This window comes from Lycorma delicatula, chromosome 10 (genome assembly GCF_047948215.1).
Source record: "Lycorma delicatula isolate Av1 chromosome 10, ASM4794821v1, whole genome shotgun sequence".
NCBI lineage: Eukaryota > Metazoa > Arthropoda > Insecta > Hemiptera > Fulgoridae > Lycorma > Lycorma delicatula.
Window position 1 is genome coordinate 112,288,249 of NC_134464.1, and position 25,377 is coordinate 112,313,625.

The following is a 25,377-nucleotide window of genomic DNA, read 5'->3' on the forward strand; positions in this document are numbered from 1 at the left end:
CAAATCTTGTTGGAACACTCTGTTGCCTTATGAGAATCTGTTTTAAAGTTGTGTCACAACCCTTTCCTTCAGAATCTTGATTTATCTATCACTTTTCAACTTACCATCTATTTGAAGTAATGAACAAGGGCCTTCAAATGTGAAACAACCCCAAAACATTTTTTTCTTTGAATGTTTAACTGATTGTTAGATATGAGCTAGTGATGTATTTTCATCTGATGCTTTTCTAATTAATGTACGGAACTCTTTACCTTTGAAGATAAAATTTTGACTTGATAACAAGATAACATTTTTCCATTCTTTGGTCTAATTAGAATGTGCTTTGGCTCACAAAGACCTTTTTTTTTGCACATTATTACTGTTGAAAACTGCTTTTTAGCTGGTAACAAGTTTTCCATCCAGCTGCAAGAAGTCAGCATCTAACAACTGTTATGTGTAAATCTGTTCTACTGGCTGCTAATTCTCAATTTAAGTCCATAGCAGACAATTTTGAATCAAGTTTATTTTTTCTTACTAATAACCGATCCTATGTTGGAGTAGTTTTTTTTATGATCACATTTACCTTTCATTTGAGGTAAAGGGGACCAATTTCTTAAAATTGTTTTGAAATAGCATTTACTGTCCCTAGTACAACACCACATTCAGAAGCTATTTGTCGTATTATACTGGTATGCTCATAGAGAGAAGCAATTTTCAAAGTCTTTCTTAGAATTAAGTCCATTATTATATTAAAAATTCATTATATATTAAAGACAAACAGAACAAAAAATATGATTTTGTAATAAAAAATGAAATAAACTTTCACAGTGCATTGTTTATAACATGAAAATTGCTAAATAACCAGAGAACACTAACCTCACATTACACAGACAACTTAAAGAATGGGTGTAGTCAAGCAGTGTGGCCGCGACATAGAAATAAACAAAAAAATTCCTGGAGTTTGGATTAATTTGCACACTACTGTATTTAAAGCAAATTTACCACATTGAATGATTGACTGATTACAAACTCCGTATAAAAACCTTTCATGATCAGCGTCTCTAAGAGTAATGTCCCCTAACAAAGAAAAAAGAAGTCAAACCTATCCGGACTATATCTGCATAATTCTGCCAGAATTTCTATAATTTGGATTTATTTACTCATAGAAGTTTCTACAGGGTTGATGCCTAATTGCAGTTATTTTATGATTATTTTTTTTTTGCAAGAGGAATTCTGTAGTTTGAAAATAATTGTGAATATTTTCAGTAGATTGTTATCTTAGATGTTTATTGATTATAGTTATTTTATCAGGTACATATGTAGTGATTTAATGAGAATTATTACTTTTTTTATGTTCGTGTCTAAAGTAGAAAAATGAATATAGAGTGAAAACACGTGTTATTGTAGTATTGAAATATTGGATAGCTAATTTATAATCAATGTTCCATTCAATCTACCAACTTCTCTTCTGAAAGGTTTTGTATTGCTTTCTTCACTTACTATCACACATCAGCATGCCAAGCCCACCAGAGATGTCCAGGTATATTTGACACCTTCATTCTGTTCTTTCCAAGGATGATTAAGAATGCATCATTACTCTCAGAGAAAGTATCTCTAATTGCTCTTGTACTTCAGGTGCTTTTACATGGTCACGACCATAAAAAAAGACTGCAATAGATGGTGTAAAATAATAAATTAATATACTCGTGTAGAGAAACAAGCACTATATACACTGCTACTATTGATAGGGAAACACATAGCCATGAACTACCAAATTCATTACGCTTTTATATTCTCCATTATCACATATGTTTTAAGGTGTATAAGTGTTAACCTTTGCAAGTGTGAATACATGCATTTAATTATCAACACAAAGCGTGTCTTAAACCTTTCCAGTGCATATCATGTCTATTTTGAAGCCTGTTTAATAAAAAAAAACCAAAGATGTACACTGGACCAGGTCCATTTGTATTACAGGTGACTGGTTCCTTCTATTCTTCAGAAATATATATTAACATTGAATGGTTAATTGCATTATCAGGTAATAAATATACATTTAAAAAATGATAAAACAAATTATTTAATATATAGAACTGTGTTCTTAATTACTAATATATAATAATCAGTCAGAAGCATGGATTTATTGGTAAATTATGATTTGTTAACATTTTACTGATTTATTAATATTTGTAATTAGTTAAACTTTATTGTAGTAAACTACTTTTAAGATTTAGGTTAATGTGTATAGAGGTTTAGGTTATATATAGGTTTATAAGAACAGTGACATTTTGAATTCAATACTTTTTTCTTTATTCTTCACTTACATTCGGGGTGTCCAACTAAGTGACTGACTTTAGGTATTTTATTTTTGATTGATTTGATTGAATTTTTACAGACACCAAATTGAAATAAATATTAGCCTTTTGTTGTGTTTAGATACAATGGTGGTCTTTTAAATAAACAGCTAAACAATGAACTGCCTGGTCGTTGGGTAGGGCAAGGTACTAAAGATTTGAACTGTCTACCAAAATTGTAATATTTAACTGCCTACTTTTTATGGTGCTGTGTAAAAGAACTTTTTTACTCCTATAATTTAATACAATAAATTCTACTCATCTGAGCATCCACATCAGCATCAAAATGTTTATAACACACATTATTTATTTTTTATGAAACTTTAGAACCCAATTTCTCTAGTAATTTAGATCAAGTTTTTTTGTTTACTTGTAAGTCAACACAATTTATGACTTGAATTTTTTTTTTTCAATTCTGAAAATTTAGTTTTTTATATTTACTCATCAGTAAATTAAAGGCCAAAGATTATAGACCCATTAGTTAGAGGAGACACTAAATTATAAGTAAATGTTCTCTGTTATTTTACTTTTTTAATTAGAGAAAAGAAATTATGTTATTTCTTTCTCCATTACTACTACTACGTGATGAAGTCTAACTACTCTCATTGAAGAACTAAACTCAGATGAATGCAATGTCTTTTTTAATGCTATGTAGTCATTTCTAGTTAAATTATTTATTGAAAACATAAACATTCATATTATTTGTTTTATTTATTAATGAAGAAACTTCAACCTAATTTTTGTTCTAAGATTATTATGTTATTTATAATGAGTATTTTTACTCATATTGTGAAATTTTTACTTTCTTTATGTTGATTGAGTTAGGTATTTATTAATCATCAGTTAACTAAGTTAAATTTAACATAACAGTATAACATTCATTATACTGCATTTTACGTTAAATAAATCATTTATTTACTGCAATAATTAATTTTTATAATCTGTTTGATTAGGCATAGCTAATAAAAACAGCAACTGGTGTTGCTCTCTTGTATAGATAAATTATTAGCTTTTCCGAGTAATAATATTGTCTAAGCTCTTTTAATCATCAGTGTTTAACTAATAATGTAGTATTAATGTTTTATAGATTATTAATATTTTTATTTTTTTTAATTATGAATGTAATATTGTATATTGTTTTATTTTTTAGATTTTTCAATCGTTCATCAAAAACAGAAATTGAAAATCATCTTTTAGGTGGTGAGGATGGTGATGATTTAGATTATAGTATTAATTTTGAAGGATATAAACAAGGCAAACACTCTAATCATAGCTCTATTAATAAACTTAGTACAACACCTTTATAATACTATTTATGTTAGTTTTTTTATACGTTACATATTATGTATGTAAGTTCTTTACTGTAATGAAATTGTGAAATATTGTTATAAAAGTCAAAGATTTATATTTTTAATATTATATAATAATGCTTTTATTAATAAGTTTTATTTTATTTTTTTAATATTTAAAATAAATTGTATATTTTTTTACTTTAATGTTTATAATATTGGTTTATTATTAACATTTTACTTACTGTAAGAATGTTTAATGAAATTCTGATTATTAAAATGTATAAATTTTTTTAAGACATATTCTTTTTTTTAAATAAAGAATTTACATTTTAGAAAAGGCTTTAGATCAAGGTTTTTTTATAGAGAGGTGACTATGATGATACATGTTAATTTCTAAATGACAATAGTATAAGGCCTTTCTTATTGAAAATAGAAAATCACCATTCCTTCTTTTACTTTCATAGAGCGCATATATTATTATTTACATTTTTTTTTTATTTTATTACTTTTTGTGTAAGAATAATTTCTTCACAGATGGGAAGAAGTTAAAGTATATTCATAATACCAAACTTATAAAGATACAGATTGAGATAATGTATAAATTTATAATTTAGCATTCCATTTCTGGCACAGTAAAAGTAAAATAATTATAATCAACTTTTAGCAGATTGAATGTAGATAAAGACTCTTCATTGCTAAAATATTTTTTTAACATCAGAGTGTAGAGATTTTAGCATTTCTACAATGAAAAATCTTTTAAATGTCCTTCTGTCGTCCTACCTTCTATAAATTTCCTTAAATATTTTGTTTTTTCCATTATAAAAAATTAAAAAATATTTTACTTTTTCCTGTTGTTCCCTTAAAATATAAATGTAATTTTTTCTTGTGGGAATTTTTTGATAGTGTTATCAAAAAAAGATTTACGAGTATCTTTCTCAAATGTGAAATTTTACGCTGATTGTGTAAAAATATCTCTTCATTAATTTGACATAAATTGTTAAAGATTACACCTACAAAATTCAACAACAGATAAGTTGAAAATACATAACTGCTTTAGAATTAAATAAAAATAATCAAATAAATGGATCAAATAATGCATGGCAAAAGTTGCTTAAAAAATAGTGAAATAACTAGTCTTTACTTTGCTGTACCAAAATTGAAAAATCAATTGTTTTTCTGCTTTATTCATTAATGATATAGAAAAATTTGATATTATGAATTCTGAGTCATAATTTTTAGAAAATGTTTTATTTAACAATTTTTATGAAAGAAAAGGGCGGTTTGTCAACATGTTTTGTTATTCTCAGTTAAACACAATTCCTTTTAGTCATGCAACATTTCTCCTCAAATATTTAGTAAATATATTTCATTAATCTGATGATAAATTTACCATGAATTTTATGAGGGATTAATTTTATTTATCTCAGATTCAAATAATGAATTAAGACAGCAACTCTCAATCAACATATTAAATTTATACATTTATTATTTGACTCATACATTACAAAAACTGTATTTGTTACATAGACAGGGTTTAGAATACTACCACGCATGCACACAATCATGTTAATTTTTTGTAACTTTAAATGATCATTTTAAGAAATGTGACAATTAAATATCATTAATAAAATTATTTTCTTAAAATTGTGGACAGATCTGGATGAATTAATGGTATTCAAATAGATACTTATGTTCAAATAAAAACGTAATTTTTTAAAAATAAACAGGGTTTCATTATTCATTGATTAAAAATACATATTTCTTAAATGTGCATAATATATATATATATATTATACACACATACACATATGTATACATTTTTTAATAAGTTAAATATGTATATATAATTATTTCATTATGTACTTTTTTCTTCCATTATGATCTTCCATAACTTGAATGCAAACTGTATTTACTATAGTTTATTATACAACTGCCATTTTGTAATAGTACTTTAAAAATTAAATTATATTTATATTTGAATTGCTTAGCTTCTAAATAAATCTGTTTTTATTTTGATATTTTATTTTATTGAAAATTATATAGTACAATGTTAATTTTATTTATTTTTTAATAAAAGTTTTTGTTACAAATTTCTGTTTCTTTTCTTCATAGATTGTGTATGTAAACTATGCTTAATCACAAATGTTTTTAATTGTTTTTTAGATCACTTCATTTACTTTTAAAATAAAAAAAGATGAACTTTAAAAAATGTTCAAAGCTTAAAAAACAAATTATTTTTAAGAATTCTTTAAAAATAAAAATTCTTTTAAAATTCTTGTAAGTTAGACTACTGATTAGAAGTAGTTTTATTCATCCTTGGATTTAACTGGCTTTCCATCCAAAGGTTCAAAAACATTTTTTACACCTTTTCTTCTAGAATTCCTTAAAAATAAAGAATACCATTTGTTCTAAATTATTTATTTTATTATCTTTTATGACCACATAGGATCACTTTAGTCAGTCCATTATCCAAGTCTGTTCGATGGGACTGTTTGGGCCTTGCAGTCCTCCCAGTGCTTTTTCATAAATTTGGATAAATTATGAACACCAACTTTTAATTAAACTGACACTTCAAAGTAAAAAGATAAGCAAAAATAATTTCAGAAAAGCGATAATAACAGCTCCATACACAATGAACAACGAACTCGCAATGAAGAAAATAAAAGCATTTACTTCATCATAATTACATGATGTCATCTGTGTCGCCACACACTACAAACTGTGCAGACCAGTGATAAAAGGAAGTTACCTCCCTCAATACAACATTCAACAACAAGTGATTTAAATCGCTAATAAAATTGTGATATTTTGGAAGTAAAAGAAAGAAACGAATGAGCTAGTAGGCTCCTTAAGCGGCATTTTGGACTGTTAAATCAATATAATTTTACATGAATTATACCCATATTTTCTGTTTTAACAAAAATGTCCCAATCAAGTGGTTGCCCTGAATAACCAGCGGTCCTATTAACTGGTATCCACTGTATATATATATATTTGATGGTTATAATAACATTTTTTATATTCATTTTTGACTTTTTACCACCATTTTTTGGTTACCATCATTATATTTGATTTATATATATAAATATACATACTGTCTAGCAAGGGGGCCCCATCCCCTGGACCATGCAGAACTGTTACATATAAGAAATTCTTGAGATAACTTACTAGTGAAACAAATTACTCATCCTTGCTACACAACCAAGTATCAAAATATTATGACTTGAGTCGCAGATTTGATAAATTACATTATTACTGAAGTATATCTATGCTATGATTGGTTGATTATATCCAGCACCTGTGTGAGAGGCATCCACTTAACACCATGTAATAGAGGCATAATCCTGTACATGATGGTAAATGATGAGAGATTTTATTGCGTAGAAATCCATACTATTGACCATTTTCTACATTTATTGTTTGTGGAAAACATATGCACTCTGAAAGAATTGAATTTAGCTACCAAGATGATAAATTTCAGAAAATTTTGGAAGAGGAGAATATAATGTTTTACATATGAAGAAAGTAAAGTAAATGAAGTACTATATTATTTTAAACTAGCATTTATGTTTTAGTATATTAAAATGCTATTGACAGGATGAATCACAAAAAAAAAATAATGTGTAAAATATTTGCATGTAATTTTGCCAATTTAGATAGTTAAATTAAATAAACTAAAACCAATCTCAAACTAGTAAACAAGTTCAGTTAGTAAGCATGGTTTGATATAAATTCTGATGGGATGGTTAATAATCATCTGGTAATATCTTTCAGAAATTATACACCTAAATTTTATATTTACATCAATAAAAAAGCTGAGATGTGGCTGAAGTGGAAAAAAAAAATTTAGCCAGACAATTTTGTAGCTATTCTATTATTTCACAACTGCCCACAAAAGACTTTAATGCACTTAGGGTGTATGTTTCTGAATTTGTTCCACCTTAGCAGCTCAATGGCTGAACCGATTTAGATGTATGTCTCCGGATTGAATTCCTTACATTACTAGGAGTATCATAGGCTATATATATATATATATATATTGTATACATAAAATATATTCAACTTGATCCACCCAAGTACAGAATTGAATAAAATAAAATGATACCTTATTTTTTCATGCAATCTGTACAAAAGCACTTTCATGGCAACCCACATCTTCAGTTGTAGATTTTTTCTTTTTTGTAAAATATTTAGTGTTAAATTACATATTGAACTCAAAATTAAAAATTAAAGTATAGCAAATTAAAATATATAAAAATTTATTAAAAAAGTTAAAAATTACATATAATAATATGACGCCAAGTATTATAAAATTAAATAAAATATAATATAATATACTACATATGTTTGCCCAGCCAAAACTATAGTAATGAACTATTAATTAAGTGTTTATGTAATGTCATTATCTGAAAAAGTGCTACATATTACAGCTCTTATAAGTGTGTCATCCTCAACTGTTTATAAGTTGATTAAGTTAAATCCCCTCCTTTTCTCCAAAATATTTAGATTTTTATTATTACAAAATCTAGATAATTTGAAGAAATATAATATATATAAATATAGGAGGGGATTTAACTTGATCAACTTACAAACATAGTTTGAGGATGGCACATTTTTAAATAAAATGACACTCACCTTAGTGTATTTTTATTTTATTCAATTTTGTACTTGAGTGGATCAAATTGAATCTATTTTATGTATACAATAATTAATAGTACAGAGGTGATATAGGTCTTGAAAAGATCGACTTCAGTATATATATATATATATATATTTAGTATATAGTATATATACTTCAGTATATAGTATATATATTTAATATATATATATTAAAATAAATTTTAAAAAATTACTATATATGTGGATATATAATATACATTTTAAAATAAATTAAAACAATTAAAAAAAAATTATACTATATACAAATAATGCAGACAAAACAATATGTTGAACAAAGTGAACATTGTAATTTCCAAGATGTAGGCAATGGGAAGTTTGATTGGTTAGCTTGGCATTTCTCTGCCACCACCCCATTCAGTCACCCTAAAACATAAGACCGAATCTTTGTGCCACGAATGGCTAATGAGTCTCGAACAGTTTAGCAACTAGTATCCTAACACAGCTCCTACAGCTTACCTAACAGCATGAGCGAACTAAAGATGGTGACACACACCATCAGCTTATGTATCCCAATCGCTCACTTGTCATATATTTGCTAAAATGGGTAGGCGCACCCTGTCAACTACTAAAAATATATGATATCCATAATAAAATTTATTTCATCTAGGCAGCAATTTACTGCCATGTCTAGGTCGCTGATTGCCAGCAAGTACCTGTCCACCATTTTATAGCACTAGGAGCCAAATAATTGGCTGGTGGGCAGCCATAATCAGGGTTAGCTGTGGGAACACAGCAATGCAGTAAGAGTCTTTCCCTTAAGCAGACTATGGATGCCGGTTGAATAAAGCAACCACATATAGGAACTACCACACAGTCCGACAATGTGGCTTTCGCCGCATTGACTCATTGTTTGTGAGTGGCCAATTTTTCCCTTGACCTCTAAGTAACAGGGTATCCCGGTCTCTGCCCCCCCCCCCCACCAAGAACAGGTGTTGATTGACTGGACCTCCCCGCAGATGCACAGCTCATCAGCTGCCAGGCAGAACTGAAACAGATATTGGTTCAAATTAACGTGGTTGGTGAGCACCCAGGCACTCGTTGCCCTTAAAAATGAGCTCAAGGCATACCATCCCCCCAAATCCCTGTATAAAGTTATACAAGGATCTTCCCTTAGTCGTGGTGTCCCATTCCAGCAGCCATGCTTCCATCGTGAGGCTCTGCATCCTCTTCCGCAGGTGGGAGATGGGCAACTGAACAAAATTTAAATTCAGTGCGTTGTGATCACTTCTGCTCCAGTACTGGCCCAGCTCGAAACTGCATCCCAAATACCTTGGCCCACCGGCCTATCGCATTCTCCACCGCTGCCTAAACTTTCACCACTAAATCGATTGGGAGAGCCTTTCCCAATACGGTGGTATCCTCGTAGAAGGTTATTTTAAAAACACCAGTGCATACAATTAAGACTTTGTGCTGGGCATTCCTTAAATTTTGAAGAAGTGCTGCTCTATTCATATCCAATCTATGCGCCCAAACAGGCAGTGCATAATGAGAAATTTATAGTATGTGAACATTTTAACCAAGTCATAATGGCTTAAAGCTTTCACGGATCTAATGGCAATGGTCTGAAATTTTGGAGCTGCGCACTTCTACATTATACTGTCGTGTAATGATTTGCATTGGCTGGACATCTTATGTTGTTTTTTTTGGCATTTGTGTTTTATAATTTTTAACAGATTTAAAACTTGTTACTAATAATATAACTTGTTTTTATTCAGTTAGAGAAGGAAGTAAAAACAGGTGTCTCAGCTGTTCAACAATCAATTTGAACAAATGAAATGTCATTTTATTCACAATATAAAACTTAAAATTTTATTTAATAAACCATAATTCTATAAAAACAATTTAAATGGCCACCATTTTGAATTTTCAAGTTTATTAATTTTGTAGATGTGGTTTGTTACTTATAATCCAAGATTTAATTCAAATTTCTCATTTGTCCATTCTTAAGATATACATTTTTATTGAAAAACATAAAATGATGGATGAGGGAAAATGATGTGAGATAAGATATTTGAACAAATGAACTTTTTTAATAATTTTTATATCCTGAACATTCCTTAAGTTTAGCCAACACCTACTGGGTAGCCTATATAATTTTTAATATGACTAATATTAAGATTGGTCCCATTAGGTGAATTAGTATTTGATGTTTCATTTAATAGAATTAAAAAGGATAGTTTCAGGCTGCCCTTATTAATATTTATTAATTTTGATAATCATGTATATTTATTATAATGAAAATATAATAATTAATTAGCACAGTGACATAATGTACAATTAATAAAACATGTAAATCTAGAAATTATCAAAATGAAATAATAAAATAACTTGTTAAACTTTTATTTTATAAATCTCTGTCTTAATTACAAATACCATAATTTGAATAACACCTGTAAAACCAAAAAATCAAACAATTTAAATAAATTTTAAAAATGAAAACGATAATTTCTCAGTTTCTTTTTTTATGTATTAAATTTTTTAAAACTGCTTTAACTAAAAACAAATACAAATTGCTTTCTCACTCTCAAAAACTCAAAATCTAAAGTAGAATTGAAAAAGTAAAATTTTTTACTGCATAACAATTTTTAGGGTCTTGTTTGTTTTATTATTTTAAAAATTAATTTTTAATTTAGTTATTTTAATTAGGAACAGAGTACAAAAAAGAAAAAACTAGCCATTCACAAAAAAATTCAAAACAAGAAACCTATATTAATAAAAAATAACTAAAAGAATTATAGAGATGATATTCTCGCGTGTTCACGACTCTACCAAGATATTGAGACACCAGCAAATGCAAATCTTTATATAAATACAATTTATTAGTTTAATAGTATAGAGAATAAGACAAATCAATAATATTAAACAACAATAATAATAGTAGTAGTAAAAACCACAACAATAATGAATAAATTATATACAAAATAATATTTAAAACAAGGACAGGATTTATTTAAAAGTAGTTAAATCATAAAAACCACAATTCAGTATAGTTGACTAAAGACATTATATTGACCTTTAACAATTAGTATTGTATTAAAAACCAGATAAGATTAGACCAGTTTAAGATTCTTACAATTCCATTCACTTCAAATACCTTTCCTGTTTACAATAAAACCATAACAATTTATGAATGAATTTAACATTGTCACTTCCATAATTTTCTAATAATAACTCACTGAACAACTTCCTGCGTTCACCCATTGACCTCACTGGAATGCTTGCGATGTCACTTTACACGTTACTGCACGCCGTGTTGAACACACCTCGCAGCGCTTGCTTATTCACTTCATATTGACTTTCCCCCTGGTCCGAGCAGTCTTATACACCCCGACCTGCAGAACTGCCACATTACTTAACTGTTGAAGTGTAAGAATTATCGTCTGTGCCCATACATTTTCCAGTCCGGTAAGCCTTCTTGTTGAACAACAGCTGTTGGAGGTGTGCCATTGACAGTATTACAAAGAACGATTGTTAAACAGACCTGGTAGTCTTAGAAAAGGATCCCTTCTAGATTCTTTCATAAATATTTTCTAATACTTTCTTCTTAATTGGAGGGAATCCTTTACTCAGGTCTGTTTTACTGATCTTGTTACAATATCATTTCTATAATGAAGGCGTTAGGGATAAAGAAGCTGGTATCTCTATATAGCATTAATATTAATGTAAACTAAGGTTCTCTGAAACAGAATGCATTATTTATTATTCTGTTTCCAGTTAATTTTCTTGCAGACTTTCAAACTATATATCATAACACTACAGCAATCCAATTATAAGCAATGATGAATATAAAAAAAAAGAATATCTATAAATCATCTACACAGGTACATAATTTTTCAAAGTAATATTTGAATTTTTGAAATAATATTTGTGAATTTTTTGAAAAAAATTCACATTGTAAATTGAGCTACAAGTATGGTTTTATTTATTTTTCCTTTCGGTTACTATCATTAATATTTTTACTTTCTCGCCTAACACTGTAGCTATAGAAAGTATGGTAAGCAGACCAAATTGGGCTTATGCGGTTTTCACCGGATCTTGATGTTTTGACACCTTAGAAATCCAAAAAACCGGATGGAAATTTTCCAAATGTTTGTGTATGTGTTCAGTGTTAGATGTTGCATCCTAAATTACCTTATATCTCCAAAAATACTTGACCGATTTTGACCAAACTTGGGCAGATTACTTCTACACATGGGGCATTGATATCATTAAATCTTCAACTTAAAAGGTCAAGGGGTGAGGCTCTAGAGCAAGGTCACTGTCAGTATTTCAAGATTTTGTCTAATTAAGATCTTATTTTTCTTATGCACATTTGTTAAAAATTAAAAGATAATAATATTTCCAAAAAACTTTTTTTTCAAAATCGCACCCCCACTCCAAAAAATGCTCTAAATTAACTGCGGGTAGTATAGTGTGTCATTAGCACCCCCTCTCACTACAAGAAGCACTAGTGTAGTACTGACGTACAGCTGCCATAGTCACTTTCTATGTTGTAACGTCACAGGTGAGCAGTAAATCTAAATAAATGAATAATATCTAAAGTGGCCACTAGTACTGCCACACCCGTGCAAATGAAATACAGTATGCACGCATGCTTTAGTTAGAATCATTGAATTAGATAAACAAAAAATATTACATTTAAATAAAATGATAAATATTTTAAACTAAGTTTTATGTGTGTAAGCATCTGTGCACCTGGGCTGTCAGCTTTTTTAAATTAAAACAACTAGTAAGTGGTACTGACTAATTTCACTGAGATATGGTTATAATGTCCTCAGTATTCACATCTTAAAATAATCAGTTATAAAAAAGGTCTTCATCATCATTATATTGTACTACAGACTTGGGATTTATTGTATAATAGTTAAAATTATAATTTTTTGAACAGTAGTTAAGCAATTGTGTGGAGTACGGGCAAAATTGTAAAAAGTTAGTTTTATGAAAATAAAATTTTAAAATTTGTTAGTGTTAATTTTCCAAACCAGAACTCATTACAATTAAAATTATCTTTACATTTATTTTTTTTACAATACTTTTTATTTTTAAATAGAATAATTTTTGTTATTACTTAAATTTTTGTTTAAAATGAAAAATATACATAATATGCATGCAAAAATAATCTACATTCTTTATTCTTTATAAAAATTAAACTCAATGCAAAAAAAATTGAATAAGTTTTTAGTTAAATATTTTTTTATTACTATTTAATACTTTCATTATAGTTTCTTTAAACAACACTCAATCTTTTTCTGATATATATATATATATATATATGATAGTAATTATATCAAATATTCTGCTTCATTAATTTTAACTTCTGGAAAAATCTAATAACTGCAATTTATGGAAAACACACGAATATCACTTCTTAGTTTGTAGAAACTAAGTAAATAGTGTTTGTGATAAGTTGAATATCTAATTGTTAAAGTTTGAGCAGTTTTTTAAACATTCTTTGAACTTAATAACATGTTTATGTACAAGTGAGAGTTATCAAAATAAACTTTTTAGATTTATTTAAAGAATAATAGTTCGTTATGTACACTCAATAAGTCACACTACACTCTTCTAAGCTAAACCAAACATTACATCTCATTATAAAGAAGTATAACTTTGGAATGGATAGAGATTTTGAAATTTTTTTACCAGTAGAGAGTAATTAGATCTGTCTTTTAAACACTTTTATTGAAAAAATACAATTTTGCCATATTATCGTTATTCCACCTAGCTTCTCAGTTATTAAAATGTATTAACAATATAATCAATAATTATCTAAAGTAATCCATGAAAAATAAAGAAAAAAAGTTTAACTTTGTCATAAATTCATTACAAACCATTCAGCAGTGTTAGGTATTCACACAAATGTATCACATTTACACTGTCTCCATATATATATATATATATATAATGCACAACTAATACATACTCATTAATTTAACAGACACAATTTACAAATTCAACAGACTTTTTGAACATATTTTAAACATCTGTCTACCTAACTAAAAAACCATTCAGCAGTAATCAGCTAGGGTGGGAAAAATAGTACTAGTCACTAAGATTATTAGATAAGAACAATTGAAAATATTTAGAAGTAATTATAAATGTTGTATTTATTAAATTTGGTTTGGTTTGTCATCACAAAGTTATAGTTATGATGATTGCCTTCAAAAAAAAAAAAAACATTATATTCTCTTGCACATTTCTCCCATTTTCTCATTTACTACAAATCCATAAAGTAATTCCTGATGCCTCATATACTCTTTATCCTATATAATACCTTGCTCTTCTCTATGTTTTCATTTTAACTTTTGAGGAAACTTTCTATTGACACAGTAATAAATATATATGTGATAAGTTATCCTACTTTTATCCACTAATACATTGTCCTGTCTTTTATGAGATATTCTGAGCAGAATTGGACTGCATTTGATGTTTAAGGGGCTCAGCTACATCAAAACTGACCAAAATGTATGATAAAATGTAAGATGATAAATATATGTATGTGTATATAGATATATGTATGATAAATGTAAGATGTATGAAAGTACCTAGGGGCATGGCAATAAAGTATTCATTGCATTAGGCAAATAGAAGCTTGGCTTAATGAGAAAGATGATATCCGTGTGGTACTATTGTAAAAGGGCAGAAAGGAAGATTGCAGTGTTGGAACCCAGGCAGTTTAAGTATTCTGCCTTTAACTTAAGCCTAACATATATAAGTCAACTGATATGTCTTGTATTGTTATGGCATAAATTTCTTGGGTTTGTCTAGTCTGCCTGGTCAGCTACAGGTAATCAATGCTTTTTTGTGGATGGCTATGTTTTCAACTAAATTCAGGTTTCTACTCAATAGTAACATTGTTCACATCCATTCCTATATTGTCCCTTGTTTAAAATTGTCTGGTAGTAGTGTTTTCGGCATGGTGTTTACTGGACAGTTTTGAGCAAAATTTCATAATGTAGGTGAATATGTTGAGTAATTACCAACAGTAATGTTAATAATTATAATATCTATTTAGTCTTCTAATTTTGACTATTAGATATGTATATGAAGGGGGGTTTTTAACACAAATTTCTAAAATAAGTGCAGTACACAAAACTGTAAATTATATATTTAAACCTAGTTTAAAATTTAACATATCAATTTCTCATTCAGGATTGTTGTTAACAATGAATAATTTCATGTTACATTCTACCTGACAGGATATATTTTATTGTTGAGAAATTAAATGTTTGGCTTTTTCTGATGAAGATCAATGAGATGTATTGATGTTTCAGAAAAATAAAATTCTGTCAGTTCCTCAGTAATTTTTTGGAGTAATTGTACATTATTGATTTCTAATAAACTTATTCTGCTCTGGCAGATCTAAAATATAACAGCTACAAAAAGTATCTGACCTCTGGTCATAAAAACAAGATTTTTTAACCTATTTAATTTTTCCTCTTCAAAGTAGGCTGTCCCCCTTCTGATGTACCACACTTATCCCAGCAATTTTTCTATTGATGGAAGCATTTATCAGTCATTTTTAGTGAGCATTATAAGTCCTTTTGGAGCATTTTTTCATCTCTTCTGTGTCTTCAAATCTCTCCTTAAAGCATAATTTTAAGATTAGGAAAGAGCCATAAAATTAGGATCACTCTTTGCACATGATACCATGTCTTACGCAACTTAAGTCTGTTTTTCTTTTGTTCATGAGCGAAAAGGTTTGGGACAAATTTTGCTGTTACGTATTGTTCCATTAAAATAAATTGCACCGAGACAAATGAAATTCTTACTGCATAATCAAGCTCTGTAATTGTTATTCGACGATCAGTCGTCAGTATTTATAGAATTTTTCGGGATTTTAAATGGTGGGTGGTCTTCCAGGGCGTTCGTCACTTTCAGCAGACGTTCGGCCAACTTGGAAATGGCAATATACTTAATTTGTGTAACACTAATCGTGTTTTTACCAAAAGTTGTTTGAATCTTACTTACTGTCTCTAAATGCGTGTTATGAATTTTCTGACAAAATTTAATGCAGGCTCTCTGCTCAAACCTTTCAGACATTTTTAATGGCAACGAAAATAATCAAGCATTACACTTTCACCGCTGCAATTCAGCGACTGGATACATTGCCAGAAAAATAGCGATTCGTATGCAACCACAGGGAGTCAAGGTTACATTCCAGAACGGTTCCCCTCCCGCGCTACAAACTGGTTACCGCAATAAAAAAATGGGGTGTTTACCTTTTGATCACACCTCATACATACTGCCTTATTCAGCCTCTCAATTTACTTTCTACTTATAACAAATTTTGGTCCAAAAGATTTCCAGAACATATGATTCATTCACTGAGTATGCAGTATTACTGCGCAGATAGTGATACTCAAATGTTTTGCAAGATCCTTTATCTTACTACAGATCGCGGGATTTAGACATTTGTCCCTTGCTGTTTTCTATTTGAATGGTAGGCATCTCTGAATGGATGTAGTTTTCGTTTATTTTATCGGACAGAGTTTAGTTTTGTGTTCCATCCTTTTAAATCGTGAAATCTTTAATTAAATTTGCTGGGGGTTTTCCTCGAGATGTTCGTCTTTCTCCCGGGGCGATTCCTCTTCACTCCATCCTCTAAAGGTCTTCCGGTCCAGCGGGAATGCACCTGGTGGGTGATAAGGTGACAAAAATAAACTGATCATTTTAATTTCTGAGCTTGGTTTATAAACCTGAATTAATATTATTTTTTGGAAATTTGTTTTAATTGTTTATTAGTATGGAAGCCCATTATATAAAAAGAAATAGTATCACCCTGATCCTTTTTCATTTGGATGTTATTTGTCAATTTACTTTTTCTTTTGGTTTGAATAGACTATTACTAAATTTTTTGTTCTTTATTTTGTATGGGTTGTACAACTCTTTATATGTTGTTTGTTTGGCACTAGACTAGTACATTTAATGTTACAACTTTTTAGCAGCAAATGTGTTTTCTGTCTTAAACTTAACGTAGTGTGGGTTTTGTATCTTTCTATATGCCTAATAATATAGACTGAGAGCTAACCTTTAGTATGACGTTTTATTAATTAAAAATATGTTTATTTATGATAGCGTTATTAAATGTAACGACTTATTTTTAATATTGGCTCAGAACTCTTGTAACGGTTAGTTAGTTACAAATATCCAGCATTCATATGATCTTGTGAATATTCTATTGGTCATTCTATTTTAGAATGGCGATAAAAAAGTGTATGATTCAGTTTCTAACTTCCGCAGTTATATATTGTCTACCCAAAATCTTTATTTTTTAAAATGTACTATCCAAGTGAAAACGTAAAATAGTGCATTTATTACTAGAATATATATTATGTTGTCGAAGTCAGCTGGTGTCAATCATAACGCAACAATGGCTGACTTTTTTGTTTGGATTACGTTAACTTAAGCTTCGTTATTTGTTTAACGTATTACGAGTTCTGTTAAAGCGGTGTTTTGTGTAGCCAGTGTAATTTGATTTAAACATGCTTTGCTGAGTTTTTTTTTTTGAAATGAGTGAGTGAATAAGTGTTACTTAGAGATAATTTAACTATCTGTTGTGCTGACGACGTTATTGCTTGGCAGCTAATATTTTGTAAGTTAGGTTTATGGCCGGCTGTGTTGTTGCAATGCATGCAGTTGATAAACCTTTTCATTAAATATGCGGTGAGCATGTTTAAGTAGTTTAACAAAATATGATTGATTTGTTTGTCACTTGCGTAAATAACACAATTAAACATTCTGTTTTTTTTTCTAGGACTTTTTTCTGGGGTTTTGAAATGTGTATTTACATAGTTATTTTTTTACCTTTTAAACACCATTTAAAATATTATCTGTAAGAAATTATTAATGATGACTGTTTACATTATTATTATTTTTTTTGTATTATATACTGTGTTATTGTTTGCATGTTTACATCCTAATGATCGGGATACTGTAGTTTTTTCATTCCATCTAATTAATGAATTGGTTGCTTTATATATTTTACGTTAGTAAACTAAGCTTGTAATCTAACCAAACATGCAGAATATCTACTATTGTATATCACATTTTTGAAAATGTTAGAAGTTTCCAACATGACTGGTTCTTTTTTAAGAACTTCCAAAAAAGAAAAGAATTTCTACTTGGAAATAGAATTTTTCTTATTTGTTACTAATGACAAAATAAATTGATAGTGATGGTTTTTTTTTATTTTGCAAAGAAATTTACGTAGGTTCAATAGCAGTCAATTCATTTCTCTGAATTTCTTTATTAGGCCTATATTTAGATTTCTTACTTTTGTCTTTGTTGTCTAACATCATTTTTTTTTTGTGGATCCTTATATAAATCAAAAATAAATATGACTGAAAGATATATTATAAAGTAACTTTAAAAAAAATAAATTTAAATAAAACTGAAAATATAAATAAAGTAGTATAGTTGCTTTATTTTTTAGCCATCTTAAGCTAAAATGGTCTAACAGGATGATTTTTTATATATTAGATTTCACTGTTAAAAATAATACTCTTATTAATATTTAAAACATTAATAATAATAATAGATGTCTTTTGTTAATTAATTTCTCTGAATGTATAAGCACTTCAGTAACTCCTATGTTAGGAATTTGACCATTAGTTGGAACAGCATGGATGTGTTTGGTGGTTCTTTCTGGTAAAATGTTCTTTTTTGTGATTATGTTATTAGTTTTTATTATTAAAGTATATTTCATCAAACACAAGCAACTGAAAATTTAGTGCAGTTTGGAGCTGAAGATTTTGGTATGGATCCTTCTATTATGTATGGAACTTCTTTTAAAATTAAAGGAAAATTAAATATACCCTAAGGGATTTAATTGATTTTTTCAACCCCCAAATAGTTTTAATAATAAAATTCCAGTATCTTGTACTTTTAAGGTAGTTTTTTTTTAATTAAATGGCTTTAATGGCTTGTATTATTAATTTCATATGATACTAGCCTTTTTACCAATTCTGATATTCTTTGCTTTAATGGAACTTGACTGACTACCAATTTAATTTTAAAAACCTTCTTTTCTTAATTGTTATGATGACCACATTCTATTATGTACTTCAAAAACATCAATTTCTTTACTGGAATGTCACCAAAACTTTTTCAAGAAGAAATTTTTGAATGACTTCCTGGCTAACAAATGTTACAAATCTAATTATAAAGAGTAAGATTTAATACTTCACTAAGGTATTAATAAAAATAGAGCAAATAATTACTGAATCTAAGATGTAAAACAGTATAACATTAAAAAAGTGGAAAAATTTATAAATATTAGATACGTTTAAAATTTGATGTTGAGATTTTTGTTTTTCACTATTATATAATTCAACAGTTAGTTTAGGGTAGTTTGAGTTTATTATAAAAACTACTAGAAATAACAAAGTATCGGTTTGGATTTGATATTAAATGAATACTTTAAGAATATGAATCATTTTTGGTCCTTAAAACTTTCAAAGCTAATCAACAAAATTTAGTTAGAAAAAAATAATCCCTTAAACTGGCCAAAAAAATTAAAAACCTTTTTAATTTAATTCATGCTTTAAACCCCTACATCTTTTTATGATGACTTTTATTTTGTACTAATTGAGGTCAGGTATTTGCTATGAGATTGTGATATATTTAAGCAATAAGGATTCATTTCAAATTTTAACTGCTATGCTAAGATTGGTCAGTTTCTCAGGCTAGTACACATTTTCCACATCTTGATTGATCGTAACTGCCCTTATTATTATCATTTTATAAATATACAAAAATGAATAGATACTTTTTTATTTAAAGTATCTCCTTGATCTTTTTGCATATATTTGAAATTTTGTCTAAGGATTTTCATGCCTTTGAATCTATCATTTTTTTTTTATATGATAAATTTTTCAAATATATAAATATTTTAACTCATTGAATGTACAGATATAATTTAATCATTCATGATGACGAGCAGTGCAGTTCAGGGGAAATGGTTAAATGACTTTTAAATTGAATTTTGCATCCAAAAAAATATTTTTTGTAGATCAATTGCACAGTTATTGGTAGAAAAGGTTTTTAACCCTTTTATCTCAAATTAATGATTTTTTTTTAAGTTTATCTTCCCTATTCTTATGCTTTTTATATGAAGTTATTCATCTGTTTGTTTTTTTTTAGTTGATTTGTGAATATTACATAACAAGAAAACAGAAAAAACAATTATGCCTTGTTTAATCTTCAGTAATTTCAAAAAATGTATTGCATTTTTATTAAATTTTATGACTCATCTCTTCATAAAATTTAAGTTCTTAATTTCATTCCATTTTTATATTGATGATTGTTGAGAAAAATATTATTCCTATTTCAATGTTATGAGTTAAGGGTTATAATGTCAGCTAGTTATAATAATGATCAAGATAACATCTGATAAGATTTCAAAAATAATGTAGTTAAATTAATTTTGTTTACCAGTTATTTGTAAAATTAATTGTCAAGTTATATTTTCGTAATTATCATCTTGTGTGTTTATAAGCCCATTCATTATCACATTTCTATTAATTTCTTTGATTAAAATTAACTGGAAAAATATTAATAATTTTTTTTTACATATAGTGGTTGTTTATAACTTTGAAATTTTTCTGAAACATAAAATTTTGCTGTTTATTAAACTCATATGACAAATCTTACTGTAACATGATATTCTCATCTTATTAGTTTATCTTTAACTGAATTTGAACCTTGGTCTTACAGAATTGCAGAATAACTCTTAATTGTTAATGGATGGAAGTGCTATCAATTCACCCATACTGATTATTTCTTGTTGTAAGCAAAGTAATACACAAACTAATGTAAAGTGCTTTTGTTTGCAACACTATAAATGCTTAACAAACCAATTTTTAATGTGTGTACTTCATTGCATTGAATCACCTGTGCTCTATTCATGTTTCTAAAAGTTTATTGATAGTATAATTGTGTAATCATGGAAAGAATTTATTTATTTAAATCTTAATGACTATTTAATATATGTAAAATTAGTATGATTAATGTATGTATTTCTTTTCAGATTATCCAAGATATCAATACAAGTGACATTGATGACTCTGTCCAATGAACAATTTGGAGTAATCAAGAAATGTCTGGTACTCGGCTTGTATCTGTGAATTCAGATAATGATATAGGATCTGACGTTGATGATCTGGATGAAGATCTCTTTCTAGACGACGTAGATTTTAAAGGTTCAAAAAAGAAGTTTAATAAACGTAAGAATAGGTGGAAAAATAAAGGTAAACAATTACAATTGGAGATGGATATTTTCGATATTGAGCCGTCTGGCTTAAGTTCTTTTAATGATGACAATGATGAAGTTGATAGTAATAATAAAAATAATGAAGGTACTAGTAATAGTAATAGAAAAAGAAGTGATGATTATCGAGATATAGAATGTGAAGAATTTGAGGAAGAAGTCTATGAAGATGATGTTCATTTTTCATCATCACAGAATAGTAAAGGATATCGTGGAAGAGGTAGAGGAATTAGACGAGCACGTGGTAGAACATTTCGGGGTAATTATAAAGGTAATTACAATGACCGTTGGTCTGGTCGGCCATCAGCTTCATCCTATAGCAGCGGCCGTAAAGAAGTATCCCAAAGTGGCCGTAGTAAAGATTCTAAATCATTGTTAAGTAAAGAATTCAATGTAAATAGAAATTATTTACGATGGAAAGACCAACAAGGAGAATTGAAAAAGGAAGGTTCATCATCTTCATCACATCGAAGAAGTAGCCCATCAGAACATGATCTCAAAAAACATGAATCTCCATTAAGGTACAGAGATAAAAGTGACGATAGGTATGATAAGCAGAAAAAATCTGACAATAGAGAATCTTCTGTAGATGATAAAAAGAAATCAAATATGAGTGAATCACAGGTACGTACATTATTTAATAAAATGGGAACATCTTTAGGTTTAAGTGAAAAAGATATGTTTAATTTCGATTCATTATCTGCAGAAGAAAGTATTTCATTACTGCAAAATGTTTTTACAGGTGAGAAGGATAAAAAATTGATTCCATCAGCAGATGACATTGCAGAGTCGGAAAAAAAAAAGAAGTTGATAGAGAAAAAAGAATCCACATCAGGTGTTTTGTTGCCACCCCAGTTACAGAAACAAATGTTACTTGGTAAATTAGAATCGGCTATACAGAAAAATACATTAAAAAAACCAGAAGTTGATGAAAAAAATAAAAGTATTGATATGTTTAGTGATGATATTGATACTGGGAAGACTAATGATGATGAAACTTCAGAAAACGTGTCTGCAGGTAATAAAATGATTGATAAAAATTCTAATAAGGACAAACGAAGTTCATCTCCTGCTAAAAGTAAGCATAGTAATGAAGACAGCAATAGACGTCAAGATAATAGACCTAAAAGAAGTCGCAGTAGATCTCCTAATTATGGTGGTCATAGAAGACATCGATCTAGATCTAGATCAAATGGTAGAAGTCCAGGAAGACGGAGATCACGAAGTCGTAGCCGTTCACCTGGAAGAAATAGATCACCATTCAGTAGCAGACGTGAACGTTATACCGGTGGTCAGATGCCTCGCAGAAGACGTAGTATGAGTCGATCACCTGTTAGAAGACATAGAGAATCACCACCTCATCGTTTTGGTAGACGAGATTATTCTCCACCTCCTGTTAGACGAAATTATTCTCCAGTTAGACGACATTATTCACCTGGAAGAAGAGATTATCCTTCTCCACATCATCGTAGATCATCTCCATCAGAAAGACGATCACCACAGTCATTAAATCGTCGATCCTTTTCTCCAAAATGGGAACGTGAAGTTCGTATTGCTGGTTCTCCTGCTTGTGGTGGTAGAGATGATAAACCACGAGGTAGAGAGGAAAATTCACTGTCTCCCACAAGAGATAATGATAGATGGTTACGGGAACTGTCGCCACGTTCTCATAATTCTGGTAGGCGTTCAGTTTCACCTGCTGCTCTACCACCACCGCCTCCATATATTGGACCTGATAACAATTCATGGCATGATAGTAGAAATGATCCTTTGCCTCCTGGTATTGATTATCATAGTGGTTCTACTGGTTTTGATGTCCATCATCAGGCTCCTCCCATTGGTACTCATGTAAGTAATACTGAAATCTTATTATTATAATTTATTATTAAAAGCAGAAAGTAGGACAATTATTATTATTCTAATAACAAATAGATACTTATTTGTAGGTAATTGTTCATCAGTGTGCTGTATATTTTGGTATTTTACTAAGTTGCTGATCCGGTGATATTGCACTAGAAGTTATTCTTTCCTTGTTAAAAATCTTACTATTTTTCTGCCTTCCCTGCCTAATTATGTTTTCATCAATACCTGTCTGCTGGAGACAATATAGACATACGGATTTTTATGAATGAAGCAAAAAAAAGATTATTAGACAATATTTAATTAAATCATCTCATAAACTGATTAGGTAATTAGGGTAAATCAAGGTAATAAGGTGGTTGTTTATATTAAAATGATTTGTTAAATTTTGATAATATTTTTTTTAAATCTTGTTTACATAAAAAAAAATAAAAAACTGATCTGGACACTACATGACTTCCTTGTATGCCTATTAAATTATATATACACATTTTTTGCTGAGCCTCATTTAAACTTATTTCATTTAAAAGTGAGATACGATCCTCCAGTTCTTTAAAAATGTGGACAGTTATACAGTTGCTGAAATATTTGTTTTTATTAACATCAGCTATTTATACAATTACTAATACAACAATCTTACGTGAAATACGAGAGTTATTTTTTTTTTAAGGTCCGATTGGTTGCGAAATAAAAACCTGCGCAAAAATCAGATGAACCTTTGTGGATATGTGTTGCGCAGCATCTCTAGTATGGCCTTCAATCACGCCGCATCACTTCATTTAGTTCTGAACACGCAGCTAGTACATAAATATGTCTACAACAATCCCGCGAAGTGCGTGCGGTAATTAGATTTCTTCAGGCTGAGGGTGTAGTGCGGCTGAAATTCTTAGACGAATAAGTAATGTGTATGGTAAATCTTCAATGAGTGACAGCAAAGTGCAACAACGGTGCAGAAACTTTAAAGCAGGACGTGCACATGTTCATGATGCAGGTGGTCGGTCAGGGATGGAAGCGAGTGTCAACCGATGAGCGAGTGGAAGAGGCAATTCGAGAAAATTGTTGGTTCACAATTTCTGTATTGAGTGATTAGTTTCCTGAAATTTCAAGGTCAGCTCTCTACACCATTGTGAGTGAGAGACTTCAGTACCACAAACTGTGTGCAAGATGGGTCTCCAAGATGCTGTCCGACCATCACAAAACAATGAGAATGGACACCTCCCTAATGTTTCTCCAGCGCTACCACAATGAAGGAGAAGATTTTTTGAACAAAATAGTCACTGGGGACGAGACATGGGTCGATATCGAAACTGAAGAAACAAAAAAACAATCCAAACAGTGGATGCATTCTCATTCTCCCAGTAAACCAAAGAAGTTTAAGCGAACCTTCTCCAAACGAAAGTGTATGTTAGAGTAAATTTATAATTACAGAAATACTAATTGGAATTGATGTGCATATAAAACTGAATTAATATTTTGTGGTATAGTGTTAATAATTCTTGGACTAGAATTTTTCACCATTTACTTGAGTGGAACTTAATTTTGTAATTTTAGAAAATATTATAATTTTAAAAAAAATTGTAGATTTATCTATAAATACCTTATTCTACAAAAAGTATATATATTTTTTTATAGTAGTGTTTTGTACATAATCCTGAAACAACAACAGTTAAGTTTTAGTTAATACATTCCCCATCAGATAACAGCTGTGTTACACTGTTGCACAGCCTAAGCTGTTATGAGACTTTGCTTCAGTAGTGTGGCGTTGCCACAAGAGAAAGCATAGTGCATGTACTGGTTTACAGAAACAAAATTGGTGACTGTCATACAGAGATATTATATAAAAATCAGTTGAGTGGCAAAAGCATATATAAGTTGTGTGATCAATTTTTTGAAACAAGAAACATTGTGAAAGAACATTCGCCAACTAGAACTAAAACCAGTA

At 29.2% G+C, this 25,377-nt stretch overlaps 2 protein-coding genes across 9 annotated transcripts in view; both read left to right on the plus strand.

The window, feature by feature from the left end:
• The window catches only part of ATP7 (copper-transporting ATPase 1), a 196,875-nt gene extending 193,132 nt beyond the window's left edge, over positions 1 to 3,743 (plus strand). For 2 of the 4 annotated variants that reach the window (XM_075376591.1, XM_075376590.1), the window contains one exon: positions 3,484 to 3,743. In XM_075376591.1, coding sequence (XP_075232706.1) covers positions 3,484 to 3,640 — 157 coding nt within the window. In that variant the 3' untranslated portion in view covers positions 3,641 to 3,743. The remainder of the gene's footprint in view (positions 1 to 3,483) is intronic. The other 2 variants (XR_012757867.1, XM_075376589.1) reach the window with 2 other exon arrangements.
• Positions 3,744 to 17,278: 13,535 nt separating this feature from the next.
• The window catches only part of LOC142331465 (uncharacterized), a 54,541-nt gene continuing 46,442 nt past the window's right edge, over positions 17,279 to 25,377 (plus strand). For 2 of the 5 annotated variants that reach the window (XM_075377396.1, XM_075377400.1), the window contains exons 1-2: positions 17,279 to 17,900; positions 21,336 to 23,423. In XM_075377396.1, coding sequence (XP_075233511.1) covers positions 21,405 to 23,423 — 2,019 coding nt within the window. In that variant the 5' untranslated portion in view covers positions 17,279 to 17,900; positions 21,336 to 21,404. Of the gene's footprint in view, positions 17,972 to 20,639; positions 20,718 to 21,335; positions 23,424 to 25,377 lie in introns of those variants that run through there. The other 3 variants (XM_075377397.1, XM_075377398.1, XM_075377399.1) reach the window with 3 other exon arrangements.